The sequence below is a fragment of the Trifolium pratense genome, linkage group LG3 (assembly GCF_020283565.1).
Source record: "Trifolium pratense cultivar HEN17-A07 linkage group LG3, ARS_RC_1.1, whole genome shotgun sequence".
In the NCBI taxonomy this organism is placed as follows: Eukaryota; Viridiplantae; Streptophyta; class Magnoliopsida; order Fabales; family Fabaceae; genus Trifolium; species Trifolium pratense.
In genome coordinates this window covers 11,874,674-11,898,896 of record NC_060061.1, presented here as the reverse complement: position 1 = coordinate 11,898,896, position 24,223 = coordinate 11,874,674, and the positions used below count along the sequence as shown (strand labels likewise).

The 24,223-nt window shown below is 30.8% G+C and overlaps 4 protein-coding genes across 4 annotated transcripts; 3 read left to right on the top strand and 1 right to left on the bottom strand.

Moving 5' to 3' along the window:
• The first annotated feature begins 1,587 nt into the window (after nt 1-1,587).
• LOC123914318 lies at nt 1,588-2,858 on the top strand. Its single transcript, XM_045965423.1, has 2 exons — nt 1,588-1,742; nt 2,018-2,858. Exon 2 carries the CDS (start codon nt 2,038-2,040, stop codon nt 2,419-2,421), a length of 384 nt encoding a protein of 127 aa, XP_045821379.1. The 5' UTR covers nt 1,588-1,742; nt 2,018-2,037; the 3' UTR covers nt 2,422-2,858.
• Nucleotides 2,859-8,030: 5,172 nt separating this feature from the next.
• Nucleotides 8,031-11,974, top strand: LOC123914317 (wax ester synthase/diacylglycerol acyltransferase 4-like). The gene is made up of 5 exons (XM_045965422.1): nt 8,031-8,220; nt 8,481-9,080; nt 9,331-9,675; nt 11,215-11,352; nt 11,810-11,974. The coding sequence occupies exons 1-5, from the start codon at nt 8,035-8,037 to the stop codon at nt 11,972-11,974; spliced, it is 1,434 nt and encodes a 477-aa protein (XP_045821378.1). The 5' UTR covers nt 8,031-8,034.
• Nucleotides 11,975-14,549: 2,575 nt separating this feature from the next.
• Nucleotides 14,550-18,293, bottom strand: LOC123914316 (probable mediator of RNA polymerase II transcription subunit 19b). Its single transcript, XM_045965421.1, has 5 exons — nt 18,032-18,293; nt 17,689-17,774; nt 15,480-15,772; nt 15,158-15,349; nt 14,550-14,956 (listed from the first exon to the last, which is right to left on the bottom strand). The coding sequence occupies exons 2-5, from the start codon at nt 17,717-17,719 to the stop codon at nt 14,894-14,896; spliced, it is 579 nt and encodes a 192-aa protein (XP_045821377.1). The 5' UTR covers nt 17,720-17,774; nt 18,032-18,293; the 3' UTR covers nt 14,550-14,893.
• Nucleotides 18,294-23,085: 4,792 nt separating this feature from the next.
• LOC123914315 (agamous-like MADS-box protein AGL29) lies at nt 23,086-23,643 on the top strand. The gene has a single exon (XM_045965420.1). It carries the CDS (start codon nt 23,110-23,112, stop codon nt 23,641-23,643), a length of 534 nt encoding a protein of 177 aa, XP_045821376.1. The 5' UTR covers nt 23,086-23,109.
• Nucleotides 23,644-24,223: the final 580 nt, after the last annotated feature.

Below are 24,223 nucleotides of genomic sequence, written 5' to 3'. Positions count from 1 at the left end.
TTAAGGGGGTGTGTTGAATCTAAGAAGGCCTTAGATGATTAATCCATGTTGTGAAAGCTGACTTGGTGTGCGAGCTAGCTAAAAGTGGAGGAATAACTAATTGCTTCTAAGCAAGTTAGTTAGTTTGTTAGTGAAGTTTGTTAAGAAAGTTTGTTGAAATTCAGTTTGATTTGTTTTGCCTAGGTAGTTAAAGTGTTTAGAGTCAGTTAGAGATTAGTTAGTTGGTTAGAGCCTAGGAGAATCATCAAAGTGTGATGATCTAGTGTTAGTATAAATAAGGCTCATGATTAGTGATTGTAATCAACCTTTTCTTTCCCCATTGAGGATGAATAAAAACTGACTCCTATTTTCTCTAATCTTCTTCTTCCTTCTCCTCTGTAAATCGTGTGTTTCTTTCTTTCATTCATCCACCATTGTTGCAGCAAACAAGGATAGTAGATCCTGCAGAAACTGTGCTCATAGGCGTGGCCAGAGTGCAGTGCAGAGCGTGCGTGTATCCTTGCTTGCTTGCTAGGCCTGTGCAGGCCAAAGTGATCGAATCCAGAGTGATCGAAGCCTAGCTTCCAGCTGCGCCAACAGCCCCCCATACATCAATCCATGACCTAACCAAAATCTTATTTTAACTCAGACCTGAAATCCAAATGTTTTATAGTAAATGTTGATGGATTGTCTTAGAGATGTTAATACAAACAATAGACATTCTTGCGTAGGAACAAGATATAGACACAAATTATAGGCACACATCAATGGAAAAAATTAAAAGAAAAATTATATAATCACATCAATTAATTTATTTGTTCTTTAATATTTTTTTTTTCTCATGTGAGTATGCCTAACCACAATTTATATGTGTTTGTGCCTTTATAAATTTTTCTCTACAAATAAACGATAATATAATATAGTTACTAGAATAATGCTAGCAACACACTCTTTAACAAACACACTCCAACACACTCTTTTTTATTGGTTGAAATTCACATGGGTCCCATAAAAAAATGTGGACCCATATAAATTTTAACCAATAAAAAAAAGTGTGTTAGAGTGTGTTTGTTAAATAGTGTGTTGCTAGCACTCCTCTAGTTACTAAAGAAGATATAGAGTTGACTTTTTTATAGAGATGATTAAATCATTTTTTTTGGACTTAGTATAACGATAAGACTGATGATTCAATTTCCACTTCCTATATAATACAACAATTACTAAATAATATAAGCAATTAGTATATTTTCATTTTGAAAAAAGCAAAATAATAACTTGGTGTAAATTGGTTTTTCATTATCAAAAAGCAAAAGATTTTGTTAAAATAAAAGAAAAATTCTCTTCCCTCCACGTGTTTTTCTCCTTCCTGAAATTTCATTTTTGTTCTTGTGAAAAAACTTTGAAACGTGTTTTCCTAGTTTAAATATTATTTTTAACGACAAAACAGTTTCAAAAAATGCATTCCGAATTTTTTAAGCAAGGCAAGGACAAAAATGAAATTCTAGGAGGAGAAAAGAAAAATGGGGAAAGAAAATATTTCAAAACAAATTATGGGATTCTTCTTAATGGACCCAAGCCCAATCTACTTTGTTTTGGAGAGCCCATAATATTCATCACTGCGCGTTACCTTGTGTAGTATCAGTGACAAGTTAGATTGGATTGGAGACGAACTGAACTCATTTGGCCGCGAAAAGCAAAATCTCGCCGGAAAACACTGCCGGAGTTGATCTTCAGCCGCAAGAATCTGTGAGAAATTCATCCAGGTTTTCTTCTTCTTACTTTATTTAATTCAATTTTTCAGATTTTCCTTCCATTCCTCTGTAGCGCGCGAGAGAACGCGATTCCATCGCAATACTGCTTGATGCTATGTTTTTAACCATAATGTTGTACAATATCATCGCTCTGCAATAAATTTAGAGAACTATTGTGAAAAATGAACATTGTAGAAATTGTTAATTATTGATTTTGTGCATGCATAGAAGCTGTTTGTGAAATGTCCTGATTGAGTATTTATTATTATCATGTGTGCTGCTTGTAGAGAGAAGGTAAAAGGGGGTTATGGCAGGAAAAGCTGCTGGTTCAGTGGCGAAGGCGGTAGCGGAATATCAATATCCATGGCGTGAGAAGTTAGCGAAATACAAGGATGAATTGGCCAAGGGAGTGTACGGGTACTGGGAGCTAGGGGCATGGAAGCCGCTTAGTATTAGTGCTCGGCATAGGGCACGAATTCGTAAAGAAGTTCTTCTTGCTGGGGAAGATTGGACTTATGATCCTGAAAGGAAGGAAATGAGGACGAGGCGAAAAGGACATAAGGTTGATAGGATAGCGGCCGAGAAGAGGGCAAACACTGCTAAGTTGATGGAGAAGATGCCGGATATGTTGCTTGAGTACAAGAAGAGAAAGTGGGCGAAGAAGATGAAGGAAGAAGACAAAGCCAAATAATAATTTTGCTCATTCGGGTATGCCTTTCTTTGTGCTTCAAATATTCCTTTAGTTTGGAAGGATTTATTCACTAATCGTGTCCTAAAAAATTGATTTAATTATGCAATGTTACACCTGTTTTTTGGGTTTTATTGTAAAAGGAGTTTTTAGGCTTCATGGATGATTAATACTTTGTTGTGTATTTCAATCTATCCATAATAACCTCTTTCGAGAGTTTGACCTTGTGATTGATTATAAGAGGGGAAAAGGCATACAGCTTACTCCATGAAAGCTATTGTTACTTAGTTTTTCTTTTGATCTGCTTGGCTGAATGCGCGTTGGAAATCATGCACTCTGTGCTAAACTCCCTTACGGAGGCCATATTGTTATTCTTGTTTTTTAACCTAGGGATATTAAAGTTTTCTTGTTATTAGTATTACAAGATTGGATTACTGTCATGTCATTTGTTCTTGTATACACCATTTCATCAACTAGTTGGCTTCTATTTTGTGGGTGAGAGTAAAATGAGGTCCAAAAGCACAATAAGTTAAAGAGAATTGCAATTAACCGAACAACTTTAGCTTTATTTTTAAACATCTTATTTTAGCTTTAATATTAAAATACCTTTTAAGACCATGATAAGTTAGGCCAAACAGAACAATTATACATGTTAATACAAAACTCTAATAAGATTAAGAATGATGTTTTACTAATGTGCTTTGCGGTGGGGATTTGGGAGCTTTTGGTCCTATGGGCGGGCTTTTCTTTAGCCTCGCAGTGTGGGTATAGTTATAGTTTTACCTTTACTTTTGCCGGAGATATTATAATACATCGTCGATGAGTGTTTTCAACAAAATTTAGTGAGACATGCAGTAATTTTAACCAGTAAGAGAGAATGAATTAATAAAATGTGTTTTCTTAGCATTTTTATATAAACTTGTGTCTATTTTCCCTCAACCCCCATCCAACTCAATGTTTTAATAATTGCAACATATAGGAATATTTGGTTTTTGGATTATTTTTTAGACATGTTCTATTCTAGTGTGGTCTGATATGAATTGGTACCTAATAGTTGTTCAAAATATCAACAACTACTGCTACTGCACTTGCATTTCAGAAGTAGAAACACACAATGCTCTTCGGCTTCAAGACCGTGACCGTGAGATTGTCACCTAATTGATGTTGGTTTAACGAAAACAAGATTAAACAAATATAAGTTGATTTCCGTAAAATATATATATATATATAGGGTTTTGCTAACGTACACCCACTTGTTTTTTAGAAGGTGTGTATTAGCAAGTCATAACTAAAAAGTGGTAACATACACCTTGAGGTGCATGTTGCTAAAACACTCCTTCTAAAAAATAAGTAGGTGTACGTTAGCAACTCCTATATATATATATATATATATATATATATATATATATATATATATATATATATATATGTATATATATGCAATTATTTTATCCTATTTTTGAAATTGATTATGTCATTTTTTGAGATGTTATAACAAGGAAAATCCTGAACTTCTACTTCTTTGAGATGTTATAATAAGGAAAATGCTGAACTTCTACTTCAGGAGCTAATGTCGTGCTCCCTTGGAGTTTCTTACGATTTTCATTATTTTTTCCTTTATGTAAATATGTAGTATAAGCTAATTTTAATGGAATAAATGTAAAATTTGGTCTGTGAATTAGTATATCGCAGCAAATTCCGTAGTAACAGTATGTCAAAAGTAAGTCAGTCACTTCTATTTCACTATTAAGATTTAACAGAGTTTGATTTTGTCAAACAATTAACAATGGAATATGCAATTTTGTTTCTTTCTTGTAAGGTGTTAACAGATTAGAGATGAAGTGATTACAAAGAAAAGAGACTCACAAATTAGGGTAAGGATATTGTACCTTGTGATCGTTAACTATAAGAAACTAAAATCTGACTCTTCAATTTTTCATATCAACATTTTAATTTTAGTGTCACGGTTAGACCCTTCACTTGTTAAAATTGTGTACATAATAAATTGTTTTTATTTTACATTTTATTTAATAACATTTATTAATTTTATATCAATGTAATGTTTAAATAATAATATAAATTTTACTTTTACTATTTACATTTATATATGGTATACAATTAAAAAATAAATAGATTTGATGCCCATGGCCCTGGACAGTAGTTCAATTCAACTTTGCTATATAGTAAAGATGCAAACAATTGGTTTTTTCGGTGTAAAGTTTTAACCTATTTTTTTTTATTTTTTTTGTGGTCAAAGTTGTAAACTATTCTTTTAATAAATAAACAATATTCATTCATTAAAATTCATAGAGTAAATTGATGTAATACAAATTCAAAATTGATAAAAATAAAAAGGATAAATTTACGAAAGCATAAAAAGGATAGCATACTCACAACATTCGTGTTAATAGCATAAAACTGCAAATTGCTTAAGCCTTCATATTTTGGGTCTGTTTGGATTTGACTTATTTTTGAGTTTATGAAAATAGCTTATGTAAATAAATAAAGTTTTATGTTAATTTATAAGTTTTTACTAACAAAATTTGTATCTTTATAAGCTGTTTTCTCATAAACTACCTTAAAAAGCTTATAATAATACATAAAAGCTTATTTATTTACATAAGTTGTTTCACATAAGCTAAAAACAAAGTCAATCCAAATAGGCTCTATATTGAAGTATTTAGAATATCTATGTCTTCAGATCTGTAGCTTTGATGACACAAAAATCATTGATTGCATCTGCACTAGATCAAACTTAATCCTTTAACTTAAAACAAATAAACACCGCATAAAGCGAGAAAACAAAATACACCACACTAAGACAGAAAATACACTGCACTATGATGAGAAATCAAAAGAAACAACATTACACTATAATTGTTACATATTCAGCTAATTAGACCTATGCACCGCATGGGTCAAAGTTCTAGTTAGTATATTATTTATTTGTCTACTTTTGTTGAATAACTGCCTTAATAATATTTTAAATTATCATCATTGGCAATTCTATAATTGCCTTTAGTAGAATTTTCCTTTTTTTTTTGTCTAAGTATAATGGTTAGAAATTCCACCTTTTAAGATGAAAAAGTGAAGTGTCCGAAGTTTAAACTCCGACCCCTATATAAAATGTGGTATCCTACTAACCGAGCTAATTAAGCTCATGGAGACCGAATATTCCTATATTAATTATGCATGTTGAGTTTTTGTCCAGGAGTTTTTTTCTATGTTTATATTGTTGAACTAAAGATTTTTTATATTTATTTTGTTACTGAAGCAATATGTTTGTTAAAACAGAAAGAAATATGCTGTGCTTTTAAAAAAAAATTAGAGGAATAAATATCGAAATATAGTAACACTAATTTTATTAAACATAGCCGCCGCTCCCCCTCTCTTCTAACCCTATTTTGCTTTTCTTCTTCATCATCCACCAAGGAGGGGTGGTTTTTGGGTCAATTTTTGACTCAAAATCACCCCTCTAAGTTGTTTTTTTTATTTTCTTTCCATTTAAATAAGTGATTTCACATAAATTAAGTTTTTTAGTTTTGTTTTTCTTGTTTTGTGATTTCGTCGTCTGAGTGCGGCGCTTTGTTGGTGGTCGTCATTGTTACGGCGTTTGTTTGTCCGTCTTGTTGCGGTGTTCGTTTGGTTCATTTTGAAAGGTAGATTTCAATCAATTGCAGATTCGATCAATGATTTGGGCATCATCGTTGCAGATCCGGAAGCATGGACATTCTGGTGACTTTTATCATATTATATTATTTGTAGGCATATTGCAATTGCCGTTGTATGCTATTAACATGGATGCTGTGAGATTGTTTGCAGTTTCATCCTTTTTGTTTTTAGCTATGTTGAATTTGTATTTGCATGTGATGTACTGTATCAATTATTGGAATGAATGAATATCCTTATTTTGAGTCAAAAAAAAAAAAATATCGAAATATAGTGTTAGGATGTCCACGGTTACCATGGGAATGTGTGGAGATGAGGATGGAGAAAAATGTCTCCTTGTGATGGAAAATGGAGGTAGAGAATAAATTTGGAGGAGAGGCCGGAAACATATGAGCATCCTCCGACCATTCTCTGCCCCCTTGACACACTTATAAAACGAAACTAGATAATGTCATAATGTGCAGATGGGAGTAATTGTTTTTTATCTTGACCCTACCCTTATAAGTACCTTGAACTTCAAATATATATCTAATAAATCAAGATTGAACTTCCTAACTTTCCTAACTTTCCTAACTCCAGGACCTCCTGAATATGATCAAAATAATCCAACGAACGTTTCTAGCCTCACCATCCACCGCTCCTGCGCATAAAGAAATGAAATTAAATGAAACCCGATAGATACTTATGAGACTTCCAACCAAACAAGAGAGATTTAATTTTAGCAATTACCGACATCTAACAAGAGTGTCTATGTGGATTACCACATATCAGAAGAGTGCTTTGAAAAATTATTTAATTTTATTAAATAATTCTATTAAATTTCACGTTGGGGATCAAATATAAATAGAAATTAAAAATGCTTTTAAATTTATAGATTAAATAAATGTTTTACAACAGATAAATAAATAATTTACAACAAATTTTATTTATTTAAATAAAATAGAATTATGTGTTAAGTTGGTGTGGTTCACCATTAGAGAAAGGGGACCCTATTAAGGGGATCTTAAGGTTTAACGTGATGCATATGGCACTTAAAGGGGACCCTATTAAGGGGATCTTAAGGTTTAACGTGATGCATATGGCACCTAGCTTAGCTTCAAACCATACTTTTAAGTTTTAATTAATCTATCTAAATAAAAGAGGAAGAAGATTAAACCAGTCATATAATTATTGGCAGTCTGATTAAGATCGGACGGTTTAAATATAAAGAAGATTAAACCAGACTGTATAACTGATTTATATCTGGACCGCCGGATTTTAATCAGACGGTCACATCTTCTCTGACTGCATGACTGCATGCAATCCAAATCCGAGTAATACAATCAACATTTATGCATCACTTAAAAATCAAAGCTGTGTAGCTCTATGTCGTAATTATATACAAAATGTTATTGTTACTTTTACTCCCTCAGTTCCTTTTTAAGTGTGGTTTGACTACAAATTTAACGTTCTTATTTAACTGTCTTTTAGTATTTTAAGGGTACAATTTGTTAATTATACCGTTTGTCAATTACTCTTATTTTTTTTCAATAAAATTAATTAATTAATTAATGCTATATATTTGGAAAGAGAAAGAGAATATATTAAAATGACTAGGTTTGGTCTAGCGGTGGTGAGGGATTTGGGTAGTACGCTATAGGTCTTGAGTTCGATTCCCAACTCATTGTAAACAAAAAAAAAAAAAGAATATATTAAATTTTCTTTTTGGTACATAACATATTAAATTTATTGAAAAGAGAAACCGTATGAAAAAATTCCGGAATTTATTGGTGGATTAAAATGAGGGTATAATAGGAAGAAAAAATGCAAAAAAACACTTCACTAATTTGATGTTACTATTTCAAAACGACACTTAAAAAGAAACGAGAGGAGGGAGTAGTATATATATCATGATACCAGCTTGGCTTTTGATAGCAAATTGACACACACACACCACAGCATAACATAATGGACAAAGTCTATGAAGAGTTTGAAGAACCAGTGAGTCCTCATGGACAGTATTTCAACAGCTCTGTGATATGTTCATATGTGTTTGTCTTTATGGAATTCGCTATTCCAATTGATGACTTACAAATTATACCTTTCCTCAAAGATATCTTCATCCATATTAATCCACGCTTCTCCTCTATTATGGTTCAACATCTCTTCCATACTTTATTTATTAGTAATTAACTTGCTTGTACTCTACATTATATATATAGTTTTTTTACATATACATAGAATGATGCGTTGTCACATCATTTAATGAATGTGACACATCATGTGTTTTTAAATATCATACATGATGTGTCGGTATATTGTTTGAAGCATGTGTAAAATAACTTTACACTGACCGTGCATATAAATTATATATACACCTATTAATCATAATTGTTATTTAATTTGCAAAATAGGTAAGAGACATATATGGTAAGATGACATGGCAAAAGGTTGAAGTGAATGTTGAAGAACACGTAAAGATTCCTAAGTTTCCTGAAATCACTACTAATGCATCATCATCATCATCAAATGAATTATATGACAACTATGTTAGTGACTATGTAACAAGTATTCTAAGTTCAAGAACACCTCAAGATAAACCACTTAGGGAAATTCATTTGATTAAATATCCAACAACCAATGCTGGTGGCACATTAATATTCCAAATTCATCATGCACTTGGTGATGGTTACTCTCTCATGAGTGCTCTTCTTTCTTGTCTTCAAAGAGCTGATGATCCTTCTCTTCCTCTGTCTTTTCCTTCACGAAGAAAAACAAAATTAGATTCAAAATATGCAAACAAAAGCTTATTCAAGAAACTATGTCTAAATATTTTCTCCTTTTTTAGCTCATTATCAGATTTTGGCTCAACCATAATCAAGACAAGATTGATTGAAGATGACAAAACACCTATACGGTCAGGATATGAAGGAACTGAATCTCAGCCTTTTACTTTGTTAAACATATCATTATCTCTTGATCAGATCAAAGAAATCAAATCAAAGCTTCGAGTGGTAAGATTTCATTAATCAAGATAGATTATTTTTTAATATGTAAATCACTATATGTGCAATCACTAAGTTGTGATTGCAAAGAACCTAGATTAAAAAATACTAGTACACATTATTTTTCTAAAATATAGTACATACATTATAATTTAACATGGTGACCATAATCAAGTTTTGTCAATTATAATTAGAATAAAAAAAAATGTTTAACTCTAATTAAATTAATTGATGTTAATTAATTTTTGGCATGGTGCAGACAATAAACGATGTGGTTTGTGGTATGATCTTCTATGGGATTAGGTTATATATGGAAGAGATGAATGAAAAGACAAAAACATCAAATTCCACAGCGGTGGTAATGCTCAATACACGAAATGTAGGTTACCAATCATTGAAGGAAATGCAAAAACCAGAGTCCAAAGGTCTTTGGGGGAATCAAGTATCTTTTTTACATATACCAATACCCAAGCTAATAAACCAATCATACCCTCTTCAATTTGTTTGGGAAACCCGTAAACTAATCCAAAGAAAAAGGCATTCTTTCGGTGTTCATCTTATAGGTTTGCTTATGGATTTGGAAATGAAATTAAGAGGGCCTGAGGTGCGTCACACATACATAATTTAATGTATTTATTTTTCATTCATTCATATATTAGTTTTGATACCTAAGACTCTACCCATCTACCTAATCTATTGCACAATATATTTGTGAGTTTGATTTGCAAAACAATAAGTACGGGACAAAATAGTACTTCATCCGTCCCAAAATATAAGGGAAAATTGATCAAATAAAGTTCATGTATTTAGTCTAAATTTTTAACCAAATATATCAACTTTCTTTAACCAATTTTCTCTTATATTTTGGGACGGAGGAAGTATATGACAGAACACGATAGTACAAAACATGACAAAACCATACTGAGGAGATATAGGGCGATAATATTTTTTATATTTGAAAATAAAATGGATATTTTCGTATTTTTTATAGTTGTACTGTGGACAAACAATTGTCATTTGATTCAGTTGGGGACAAAAATTCTTGTTTTTGTTTTGTCCCTTGCTACTTACATTGTTCAGTACTATAATCAATTTCTAAATCAAAAAGGATACAATAAAGGTTGTACGGTCCAATCTACTATTTTTTTAACAAATTAAACGCACATATATATGCCATTATAACAAAAAAATGTTTGTCGCAATTTATATGTCATTTTATAATAGCTTTAAGTATGTTTTTCATTCCTTTAAATATACACCAACATTAACATTTATTCTGTGTTTTTTTTATTATAAAATTTCACATCTCGTATTTCAATTGACTTTTTTTTTACTTCATATCATTGACAAAACTTTTAAATATCATTAGTTTAATAATTTTGACTATTAAATTTGTTTTGTCAAGTATCTTAGTGTCTAGAAATTTCACCTTTAAAGTGGATAGTGAGATGTCCGGAGTTTGAACTTCGACCCTTGCATATAAAATGTAATGTCGTCCTGCCAATTGAGCTAAGCTCACGGGGACTGACTATTAAATTTTTAATCTAATTTATTTTAATTTATCTATAGCTTTAAATTAAATTAAAATTATGCTAAAGAGTAAAGCTATCCACTATATTAGTTGGAGAACTTTATGCTAAAATGACACTTAAAAAAAATGGAGGGAGTAGTAATTTGGTATGCATCAAAAATAATAAAGAGAAACCAAGACATTAGATTCAATTGGTTAATGAACTCCCCAGGACGACTCATTCGGAAAAACTCAAGTTCAATTTTTGGTAGGAACAATTCTTGATTAGACTTTACTTACCTAGACTTTAATTACCCCGTGGCTTAAATCTAGATTATCAGGATCCCTTTTCTCTGAAAATATGAGAGTTAATAAAAAAATAATAAAAATAAAGAGAAATTTTGTAAAATTTCTTATAATTCTATTTTCATGCTATATATGTTTATTACTACTAAAGTGATATATATATTTCGACATGAATGGAGTAATATTTATTACTACTATTTTGTATAAAGATAAAACATGAAATTTAACACAATTTTTTTTATAATTTAATTTAAAACAATTACGTATTTTGCTTAGTTTAAAAGCTTTTTTAAATTAATAATGTTCTCTATTTTATTGGTGTTTTAGGCTGTGGCTAAAATAATCTATAACACATTGGGACGCTCAAGTGTTAATATCTCAAACATGGTTGGGCCAATAGAGAGTATGAGTTTGGAAAATCATCCTGTAAATGGGTTTTATTTTGCTGGGACAGGTGGATCCGAGGTATGTATATATACTTTTTTTTATGTTTAAATTGACAATGAATTTAACATCATCAATTTCACACTAGCCTTTTGAAAAGAAAAAAAAAACATTCACATTATAATTTTGTTAAAATTTTGGAGTATATTTTATACTATTAGTATTTTTTGTTATTGTTTCTCACCACCAAAAACAGTGTGTCTTTAGTTTTATCTTCATTATTTATTGTTCTATTTTGGTTTAAAATTAGCATTAAGTTTGAGTTCCCACACACCACATTTCACTTGCGTTCGTGCACACACATTTTTACACTTATATAGAAAAGGGTCTTGTTAACATGTGCATATAAGGCATATGATAAGATATCTTAATATAGAAATTTAATTTCTTCACGAAAGTTAGGTTTGGATTCAATAAAATGTACATATTATTAATTTTAGTTCTAACACGCTTAATTATCTATTGTGTGTGGTTGTAGAATGTAAACATTACAATTGTGAGCTACGTGAAAATACTAAAAATCAGCTTGAGAACTCTAAAGGGATTCATTGATGAAAAGAAATTCAAGTTTTGCATTGAGAAAGCGGTTGAAGTCATATTCAAAGCGGCTATGGAGGTCTCCGAGATAACCAACAAAAATTAATTGGGACATACAAATATTTATATAAGTGTATCAATTTGTAAGGAAATGATTATCCATTTGTCAAAAATAAAAATAAAATTATTATTAATAATAAATTAGTTTAAATAGTAAGAGTCTTGACTCCTTAAATAAGTTATCAGATGTCCGATTTCTAGTTATTCCTTATGTATGGAAAAAATTTGGTTTGGTGGAAAAAATTCATCCAGTGTTCCGCATGGATTCCTTGTTGGAGATTAGTTATCAATAAAATTTCATACTTATATCGTTGTATATTGCAGTAGCAGTGTTTATCATAAATAAATTCTCATCTTGAAAAAGGGTTACACTTGAAAAAATAGATGAAAAACGGTTCATAGTTAAGAATTAGCTTAAGCTTCGTAACAGAGATAAAAATTCATTGTAATTTGACTTGATTAAATTAAAAAACCCATGCTTTGCCAGAGAGAACGAAGGAAGGGGAAGGGGGTGGGAATCGAAGGAGTCGCTTTGGAAAAAGAGATGTATGTGAGACTTAAGATGGAGCTTTTAATCTCAACCTTTCATTTTGATCCGAAGGTCTATATTTACTCCTCTCATCTCTCACAACAACAAATCCTCTCATTTGATAGTTCCCCCATATATATACGGTAGTGAATCAAGCCCAACCACCACAGAAGAACATGGCAGCGACACACCAGCTCGAAATCCAAACTCCGACGGCAACAACCGAAACGCAATCAAACCTGAAAAATTCAGATTTGAACTAAATCTAGGTAAAACAAACTAGAAAACCAACTTCACAGTGGTCGTGGACATGAAGACGGAGCGTTGCTGGTTGAACAAAAGCCACCCAACACCGGCGGCGTGGGTTATGAACAACTCTTGTTGATTACGAGCCCACCAGAGTTTTGGGGTGGTGTCGCCGTAAATATACACAAGCATCGTTAAAGAGGAGTTTGACTTTTAGAAAGGAGTACAACGACGTTTGTATATATAATAATTATTTAATGTATCCTTATGATCGATTATATACTTTCGAAGTTTTGAATATGTTCACACCTATCTTTCATCATACATTTTCATATCCAGCAAATGAAGGGAGATCCGTTGTCCCTATTATCTCCAATGTCTCGCTCGGTTAATCAATATGACGACATTAATTAAGATCCAATAGCGTTCGTAACAGTGTGTTTAACATTATGTCTAAAAATACAAGTTCACAGATGATTCTATTCCGATTCATATAAGTAAAAAATATATTTTCGGCACTTTAAGCCACTATGTTTGATCTAGTGGTGAGATGTTTGAGTAGTATATTATAGGTTTTGGGTTCGATCTCAATTAATTATAAAAAAAAAAAAAAAAAGATCAAATTACCAACTGAAATGAAATATCGTCTCGTTGTTTTATTTTTTTTATATATATAAGAATCTCGTTGGCTTCTTTGTTTGAAAGTTAATTTGTAACTGAAATTAGATCTGTAGCAATGAATAAAAAAGCGTAAAAATCAGTTTCTCACAAAATAAATTGTGAGACAATTTTTAAATAGAGGCTTGGGATAAATTTTATTTCATATTATTTTAGATTTAATAATTAAGAGAAATTGGTAAAGTTTCAATAGAAATGTGAATTTTTTTTAGAGGTGTCACATCATCACAATGCTTACCTAGGAGCTACTTAAGTTTCTTTTTATAATTAAAAAAATATATTATTATTATTATTATTATTATGTAGATAAACATAACTGAAACATAAAATTGTAGGTCTTATTTGATAAAAAAAAAATAAAAATTGTAGGTCTTATATATTAGTTGTTCCCTTTTAATTAAATTTTTCATTTTAGAATTCCAACAATCATGAGAATTTCGTGATTATAGTATCATTTATGTCTCTATCTGAAATATTACCGAAACATAAATAAAAAAAAAGGTCTTATAATATTAGTTGGTCACTTTTAATTAAATTTTTTATTTTCATTATTGATATATTCTTTTGTAAGAAATTTTCTTAGAGGTGTCACATCATCACAATGAAGGTGTAGGAGCAATTCAAGCTTCCTTTTAATAGTAAAAATTGAAGAGATTGACTGTTGATAAATTAAGATTTTTGTATAAGAAAAAAGTACTATTATTATAATTTGTTCACGAGACTCATTTAAATACCGACCCTGCTTCTAGTGCATAGAAAAAATGTCAAGTATGAAGAGTTTGGAAAATACCACGCCTTCTGATCTTTAATATAAGAATTTTTTTCTAAGTATCATTCATGATGCAATACATAAAATATTTCTGGTTACCTAAAGATAATTTAAAATGATATTTTATTTATTTTTTTAAAAGAAACCAATATCTAACAGTTGTCTTTAGACGGCTTCTACAATGGACGAGCATTTTATAATATTTATATAAATATTACATACATCTGTTTGTGAAAATCCCAGATTCTAAACATGTCAATTTTTTAGCTTCTTCCTCAACTAGTTGATCTCAAAATTAAATGCCAAAGCAGAAAAAACATGAATTATAACAAAAATGGTAAGAATAAAAACATCATAAACTTGAGAACAAAATCATGAACAATAATAGTTAACACTTACCACAAAACCAAAAGTAAAATGGTCCAAAAATTGCAGTTAATTTCATAAAGAATTATAGTGTACAAAGTTGAAAAGATCTATAAATCCTCTGTATCTATCTGCATTAAACTACGGCAGCAAACCACCACAAGCGGAAGCACTTTTTTACACAGAACTTTTTGCTTCGCAATTGCACCGTAGGTAAGAATCCGACCATGATCCCATCTCAGACAGAACTTAAGTACTTCCATATGCAGACGAGCTAAATGGTAACAAGAAGTATGTAATATAAGAGATTCACAGTTTTTTTTTTAAAAGAATCACCAATGTTTAGTGTCAGTTTTTAATTGCTTGCTAATTCCGCCTCATTGTCTAGTATTTAATCGCTTGCTAACAGAAGGATCGTAGCTTGTCTCAGCCCTTCTCTTCTGAAAAAAATTAAATGGACAAATATTTGGATATTAGTCCAATTTATGTTACACATAAATATTACATAGTATTTACTACTTCAAGACGTGAAAGTATGTACAGAAATTGCACGACTTTTTTGTGACATTTTTATGTCGATATTTCCCTCTATGTAAGAGGCACAATGCATAACAACGGGGAGAAGGACTAAAAGAGCATACCTTGTCTTGTTGATTCTTCAATTGTGAGGGCTGATAATCATTCTGTCTAATTGTGTTATTAGCAACACAACTTCCATTTTTAATTCGAAATAGTTTGTGCTTCGTATGTTTTTCGTCCGTTTTGTTCTTCCTTTCATTCTCTCTAGGTTGGTTTGCCGAGTTTGGCACTGCATTTGGTGGCCCCTTCTTGGCCTACATAGAACATATCGGCGTAGGATGTTATATTAGTCAAACATAAAGACAATTTGAATGACGCAGATTTCTCTATAATCTGAAGAAAGGATCAAACGTGCAGCCAGAAAATATAGTTTAAAAATCTTACAGAAGAAATGTGATTTGGATCCATTTCTCTTAAATGGAAAGCTTCACTTAGTACATTCAAGTCAAAAGGACGCAAGGAAGGTTTTTTCTCGCTCATATAGGTGTTCTTGTTCTTACACAGCTGATCCAGCTCCATTCCTTCTCCCTTCTTGATTTTTGTTTCACCCACCACATTGCGAAGATAATGTGTCTCCGAAATTGACAGTGGAAGTGACTTCTTGCAGAAGAATTCATAGTAAGGCCAAAGCTTATATTGACTTACGAGATCATGAGCACCTCCAAGTTCTCTATTGCCTGATTCAAAGAAATAATATTACTAAACAATACACACTAGTTTTTCAAATAAACGGCCGAGGACAAGTTGACCTATGTGATAGAGAGCATGAAAACTAGTTTATAAAGTCATCAGTGACCTAATGTTGAAAGAAAGGTGGGTAATTCACAATTTTCAATGTAAGAGCAAGCATTCAACAGGGTTTTTATGATCGGCCATCTAGTGAGTGATCATAAAGGCCCCCTAAGCTCCATCTAATATATCACTGAGTTTAAACCTCACGAAATTCTAAGAACGCGAGGCTCCAATATAACAGTGAACCAAGAAAACAAGAAAGTTTTGTGGTACAGAAAACGAAGAAAATAAAAAATTTCTGCGTTACAGAGAGCTGTGCGCCTCTACCAACTCCTAATGTTTTGTTTTTAACATTGTGTTGATTTAGTAGGAGATTATGTCCAAGAATGGAGCAGAGCTAAGGATTGGGATGATGTTAGGATATTGTTTTTAAAGAGCAGTGTTGTTAAATAGCAGTTATAGCGGTGCTATACTGCTATAATGTAGTGGAATTTTGACTAACTGCTATTGTTCCGCGATATGTTATTTAGTACAAAATATTGTCAAATAGCAGCTATAGTGGCACTATACTATAGCACTAATACGTAGCGGAAATTTAACAATCCGCTACTTTCCACTATCCTCGATTGACAACCTTGTATATACATAATTGCATTCCACAATAAGGTTAGGAAAAAAAGGCATCCATGTAAAGATGAAATTATTGTGCTCCGATTAATGCACATTACAACAATATTTAAGCCACCTTAGTTTTAAAACATTTATAACAAATTATCAACCACAGCTCGAAAGTAGGACACATCCAGTGCATATTAAGAAGCAAAAGAGAAGGTTGATAGAAACTGGAATCTTTATTTTTGTTAGAGAGAACTTTAAGATAAGGGGATTGCACCCAATCAAGGTCTACATATCAGCTTTCCCTTCCTTGGATTAGCGGTCAGGGGATACTATCCCCTTACCCTAAAGTTCTCTCTAACAAAAAATATAAAATAGAGCTATATTGCTCAAAATGAATTTTGTCCCATGGTCAAAGCATGAAAAGTGTCTACGATCAGAGTATAAAGAAATTAATGGGAAAAGTCATCCAAATTTAATCGTGACAACCAACAGAACCATTCTAAGTTTTTTCTACAAAACAAAGGATAATCCATATTACTAGCTTTTATCCATATCCACATAGTAATAAAAAGAGGGAACATGAGTACTAGTTAATCAAACAATCAAACCAAGGATAAGACCATAAGTTGATTTACGTGACAAACAGAACATGAAAACTAGTTTATATAGTCATCAGTGACATAATGTCGAAAGAAACTGAGTAATTCATGCTTTTAATTTTAAATGTAAGAGCATGCCTTCAACCGGATTTTTATGAACAATCACCTCATGATCATAAAGGTCTCTTAAGCTCTATTTGATATATCACCGAGTTTAAACCTCACGAAATACTTTGAACGTGAAGCTCTAATATAACAGTGAACAAAGAAACCAACAAAGTTTTGCGGTAAAGAAAACGAAGAAAAGAAACATTTTTCCTCGGAACAAAAAGCTCTGCCGACTCCTAATGTTTTGTTTTTAACAATCTATTGACTTAGTAGGAAACTAAATGTGGTATGCAATCTATAAATGATTCTATTACGACACACATTCCATGGTAAACAAATGCTTCCACAGTGTTCCAACTCAACTATCTATATGAAGCACGGACACGCGTCAGTGTCTGACACTGACACATATGATTACATTGAATTATGTTATTTTCCCAAGTATTATCTGTGTCAATGTGGCATTGTCCGTGTCTAGTGTCTGTACTTCATAGTCAACTATTCCAACAAAAGTAATAACATGAACAAGATCTTACCCCTCCCAAATCTCTTGCCTTCAAGATCCATCTTTCAGATAATCTCACAAAAAGAACCTCAAATGCACCTACCAATTACACTTAACCTGAAAATTTGAATAATGAGGAACTTTCAAAATCATAATATCTAAGTTCTAACACATGCATGCATCAAATTTACTCACAAAAAAAGGAGCAAAAAACCCATCTGATAAATTAGCACTCACAACCACCATCACAAACAAAGAAAAAAAAACCACCCAAATACACAAATATGATTATATCTATCTAACATATCATAAAGTTAAAAACTTTGATGTTGGGTGTGAATTAAAATAAATTGAAGTTAATACAATCAATTAACCTTAGTCAAACAAAACCCTGAAAGTGAATGTGAGAAAATATGTCGGAGAACAAAACAGAGCTAAGGTAGGGATTGGAACGATGTGATGTTAGGTTATTTATTGAAACGAAAGACAAAAGATCTCATCTCATCTCATATTTATAATCTTTTTTCGTTTTTGAACCGACACCGCTGAATCAGATAAAAAAAACCCGAACCCGCTCATATAGATGGGCTTAGTTGAATATTGGGTTGCAAATGGGCTTAGCTGAATTAAATTAAATTAGGAAAAAAAATTATTATTATTTTTTTTGATAATGTAAAAAAAAAAAAAAAATTATTTTTTATTTTTTTATAATAAAGACAGCCGAAGCCCATAGGAAAAAAATTTCTTCTGCTCCTACCTTTAACACTTCTCCCCTACAAACAATTCAATATTCATATTTTACTTTTTCCCAAGTTATAAAAAATTTAGGCACCGTTTAGCCGTGGTTAAATGATAGAGGATTAGATTGTAGTTAGTTAAGTACTAGGTACTCGTAGTTAAGTAAATAATCTAGATATAAGTAAGATATAATATTTAGGTACTGTTTGACCCAGTTTTTTTTTAGTTGTAGAAGTTATATTAACCACAAAGCTATAAATAATAGCTTTAAAACTAAATTAAAAAAATAGCTTTAAAACTAAAATTAAAGTTAATCGGTAAATCTTACTTTTTTTTAATAAAAAATAGGTTAAAAGTTGTTTGTTTGTTTTTATTATTACCAGCGGCCAGACAGGGCGCGTTTCGCGCCTGCCTGTCTGTGTCTATTATGCAAACTTATGTTCAAAAAATAAAAAATACATGTCTTATATTATGCTGAGTTTGTTAATAAAAAAATTTTGCTGCTAAAAAAAATGTCTTATGTTAAGGTGAATTTGTTAATAAAAGATCTTTTCTCCTAAAAAAAAGGTCAAGGGTATTGTTGGTATTATAAAAAGTCCACACCAAAAATATTTGTATCCTCTTTATACTCCCTCCGTTTCAAATTATTTGTCGTTTTAGAAAAAAAAATTATTTCAAATTACTTGTCGTTTTGATAATTTAAGGTTATATTTTGTCTATTATACCCTCATGTAAATTCCAGATATTTAGGAGTGGTTATTGAACTTAAAACCATAAAAGATTTAATATATATTTTGAAAACTGAATGTTTTTATTTTTTTTGGTACACAACATATTAATTTTTTTTTTGGTACATAATATATTAAATTTATTGGAAAGAGAAAGTGTGTGAAAAAATAAATTATGGGTGAATTAAAATAAGGATATAACAGGAAGATAAAGTGCAAAAATACACTTTCTTAATTTCTTGTTTTTCTTTCTTTCTAAAAAGACAAGTAATTTGAAACGGAGGGAGTATATAGTATGAAAAGTCTACACCATAAAATTTTGTATACTCTTTATATCTAAGTATAGATAATAGGGTTAAAAGAGATGTTTAATAATATATTATAATTATTTTAAATATAGAAGCTATTTTTTTTACTAGAGCTTATAAAAATTATTGTTTGACCTAGCTTCTTACTTCTAAGGAAAAAGAAGAGGAAAAAAAGTTAGGTCAAACGGTATCTTATATTATGTGGACTTTTATGTTATTGGGTTGATTAACGGGGTTTTATGCCTTTAGGTTCCATTTGTAGTATTATATGTATGTAGTGTTTTATGCATTGTAACCTAATGAACGAAATCAAATGAATTTATATTTTATTTTACTTGTCATTTTTATTGTATTTCTTAGTGATAGCATAGTTTTCCATAGTTTCACATAGGGATGGCAAAGCAGGCAAGCCCGCCACATTTAGCTCGGTCCGTTTAAGTCCGCCTAAAAGCGGGACGAGACGAGCCGAACCAACTTAAGTGGTCGAGTCTAAAATCACAGCTCGCCTCGTTTAATACAAGCAGGTTGGCGGGCTGACCCACCATTTTTTGTTTTGTTTTTTATTTTATTTTTATTTTAACACTCGTGTTGTTAAAAAAAATGGTAATATTATTTTTTTAAAATAGAAACAAACAAATTTGTGAGAAAAAACTAACTTATGAGACAAAATCATCAAGAAAGTATAGTATAAGTCCATTAATTATATACTTATAAACACGTATGTATGTAGTCACTCTAATCATCAAGGAAGTATTTAACTATGTGTTTAAGGTAATGATTCGGGGAAAAATGTAAATCACACCGTATGTGATGTTGATTCAAGTAATAGAATAAAAAAAAAAAAGTTACACTAGAAATCCGGTGAAGAAGAAGAAGAATGAGTATGAAGAGACAAAAAGGAGCAGACGAGCAATGCAATAAGAGAGTAAAACGGCAACAACTAATCCTAAATTTGGCACCGGTTGTATGAATTAATAGAAGAAAAAACATCTAAATTTATTTTATATAAGTGTTGTATTTTATTGGGTTGGACCATCTTATCCTATTCCTTACTAAAAAATAATTTATATTTTTATGTAACTCGCGGCTAGCCCGCCCCTTGTGCTTGCTCCGTTTTTTAAGCGAGTTTGACGGGACGGACTAACTAAAGGTGTCGAGCTCAAAAATTAGGCTCAGCCCGCAAAAAATAGTGGGGTAAACAGACTGACCCGGCGGATTGGGCCCGTTTTGCCACCCCTAATTTCATAGCTTGATAGGGTTAACATTATGCCAATTTGGTGCTTTCATAGCTTAATTTTAGTGATTTGGTTTGTCAATTCAATAAATATTTGACAACCAAAGGTTAATACAGAAAAAAAAATTGAATAGTTGGCCGATTCAATAAATTGAAGCAAATAAGCAATATAAATATATTTTCCTAAAAAAAGCAACATAAATATATTGACGATAAATGATCTTAAACATATACAACCAACAAATTAAAATTCCAAAATCATACATAATTTGTGAGAGACAAATTTTGATCAATACAAAGCATAAGAAAAAGTAGCCTTACTATTACAATTTATGTTCATTGCACAACATCATCAATTGATAAAATTGTTTATGCCAATTTTAGTAATCATGTCACAATTGTGTTTCATTTGTATTTTCACATTCGTTAATCATTATTGATTTACATTGAGAATTCGAAGGTTTCTTCTATGCTCTACAACACTCATCATAGCTCCTTCAATCTTATTCCAGGTATGAATTTTTCCCTTCTTTTTTTATTCTATATATCTTTTATGCATGAATGAACCCAAAACGGTGTTGTTTTCACCCTTTTTTTTTAATCTTCGATCAATTCAATAATCTATTCATAATTATTCGTAAATTCATAATTTTCTCTTAACTTTTAGATTGACTCTTTGGTTTGTTTAAACAAAGTTAGTATTGTATTGTAAAAAAAAAAAAAGGTTAGTATTCTTAGTTTGATTGTTTCTTTCTAAATATTTTGCTTGTCCAAATTGTATTGAATATCCATTGTCTAATATTGGATTCTAATATTCTCATAAAATATCTAGGATGAGTGATGTTATTATACTATTATTATGTAGTTGCATAGCAAGTGTTTGATGAAATGTTGATTTGATTCACAAATATGTATAATTCTATCACTAGGGCTCATTGCTAAATAAAGTCACTTGATTAAAGAGCGAAATCCAAAAAACCTTACCAAACAATGGATGAACCTTTTCTAAATGGGTTATTGACTAAAACAATAGTGGGGAAGAAATTTTCTTGATAAAGATTAAAGAGACTGCACCTTTTTTTTTTTTTTTGTGTCAAGAACAGACTTCACTTTTAATAAAATTATAAATGAAAAACTTTGTTTTTGTTAGGCAATGAAAATAACTTTTATTTTAAATATCATAAATTGATAGTGTAAAAAAGGATTTAAATCATAATAAGGGAGTAAAAAAATAAATATTGTTCTTTTTTGTAAAAGGGAAACCTATGAATAGAAAAAAGAAACGGTTCACAAATCCTAACTCAACTGGTAGAAATGTCGAAATTGCTAGTGTCGGATGTCATGACCGGGGTTCGAACCCCGATTACTCTGCTTTGTATGTGTGAGTTTTCAATGGCTTTGCCATTTCGTATGTTTTTTTTAATAATATATATGTAGAAAACTAAATCTTTAAATGATAATTAATAGTCATTATTTTGTTTTTATAAAAACATCTATGAAACTTTCATTCCTTGATTTGAACAAAAAACATTCAAGGTAAACTAAAATAGGTAAACTATTTTTTTATTTTTTTTTATAAAAATAGAAGTTGTATTAATAGTGCAACTCAAATGTTAAAAAGTTGAGATACATTTGTTATATTGCAGCTCACAATAGTCTTTTATCGACATGTAATATATGTGTGTTTCGCCATTATACACTTTGAGAAAGGAAAAAATAAAACTTTGTAGACTAAACATGTTAAGTATTTTTAAGCTCCTACTTCTCTAGTAGGTAATCCACATTTGTTTAAATGTTTGAAGTTTTCTAAAAACAATTGAGACGGGTTGTTTGAGTAAACAAAAAAAAAAATTTGAAAAAATAAAATAAAATCATATATATATTTTTTTTGACAGAAAAATAAAATCATATATTGAGTAGCAAAACTATCTAATATCATGAAAACGGTTTAAAATAATTTTGAATTTAATTAATTATTTAAGTCAATTTAAACCGATTTCATGGTATAAACTCCCCACTTAGAAAATGATGTGTGATATAAGTTGCCGCTAGCTGTGACCAATTCACAACAAACTCCTTCTATATTTATGTAATATTAATATATTAATATCAAATAAAAAATATTTATATTTCTTGTTTTCGAATAAATCCAATATGTCTACATTTTTAGTATTAACAAATAAAAAATTACAAACCAAAAACATTTTGGGGAAATTTATAAAATTTAGAATGATAATAAAACATTTCCATATTAGTAAAATAATGTCTATAACTGATAAATAAAGATTTGAAAATCAATATTAGAAACACCGAACCTTTCTCTAGAGTGTATATATAAATAGGAGTGTTGGAGTAACATATACCCACAACCTTTACCATCACTTTCCGTTTCTAAACTTGCGTTTTTTTGTAGTAGGTAATTGTGTGAAACAAGTGAAAGAATCATGGGTCGTCGCAAAATTAAGATTGAGATAGTGAAAGACCCCAACACGAGGCAAGTCACATTCTCAAAGCGTCGAACAGGTTTATTCAAGAAAGCAAATGAATTATCTATTTTGTGTGGAGCAGAAGTAGCTATTGTTGTGTTTTCTCCCGGGAACAAGCCTTACTCTTTTGGTCACCCAGGAGTTGATGTTGTTGCAGCCAAGTATCTTCAACAAGATCCCGAACCAAGTGACTCCCAAGGAGAGCTCTCTTCCGATGCTTCCAATATTGACAACTTGAATCTGGAACTTGCTGAGGTATTGGCTGAAATTCGTGAAGGTGAAAAACAGGCTGAGATTTATGATGAGATATTGAAACAAAATGATGTGACAACACTCTCCGAGCTTGAAGAATTGAGAGATTCATGCAAAAGGCTTCAAGATTGGGTAAAATTGTGTCTTAGTGATATCGAGATATCAGAATATATGATGTTGCTTGCTAAGGAGCCGGTGGTAGGGGTTAAAGCAACAAAAAAGAATAGAAGAAGAAATTAATGTTTTATAGCATGAAAATTAAATTTAGTTTATGTTTTTTTTTAATAGAAATAATTTATGTCCCTTGTCTCTTTAAAATCTTGTTGTCCATGTTCGTAATAATCAAAGAGAAATCGAAAAGAAAATTGTATGAGTGTTGAATATAGTTTTTTTTTTTTTTTTTTAACTTTTTAATTGGTAGGAACTGAATTTAATAGGATTTATAATACTCCGACACACAAACCACTTTGAGGTAGTGGGTGTGGGTGTGGGTGTGGGTGTGGGTGTGTGTTTTTTTAGTACAATGTTTTTGGGTTTACTTTTGAAAACTTACAATAAAAGTTTAAATACATGTTTAAAATGTATATACTAATTAGAGAGGAACAAACCCATCATATTCATATTATTTAGTTGTCAAATATTATTGATATGCATAATTACTTAATAATTTAAAATTAAATTGTCAAGTAGTGAAAGAAAATGACTAATCTCACATCGGTCCCTCTATGAGATTTTAAATGTCCTATATAAAATATAAATTTACATCCCTATTTTTTATGCCTTGTACACATGCACATTCTTATAGAGGCTTGTGTGATGC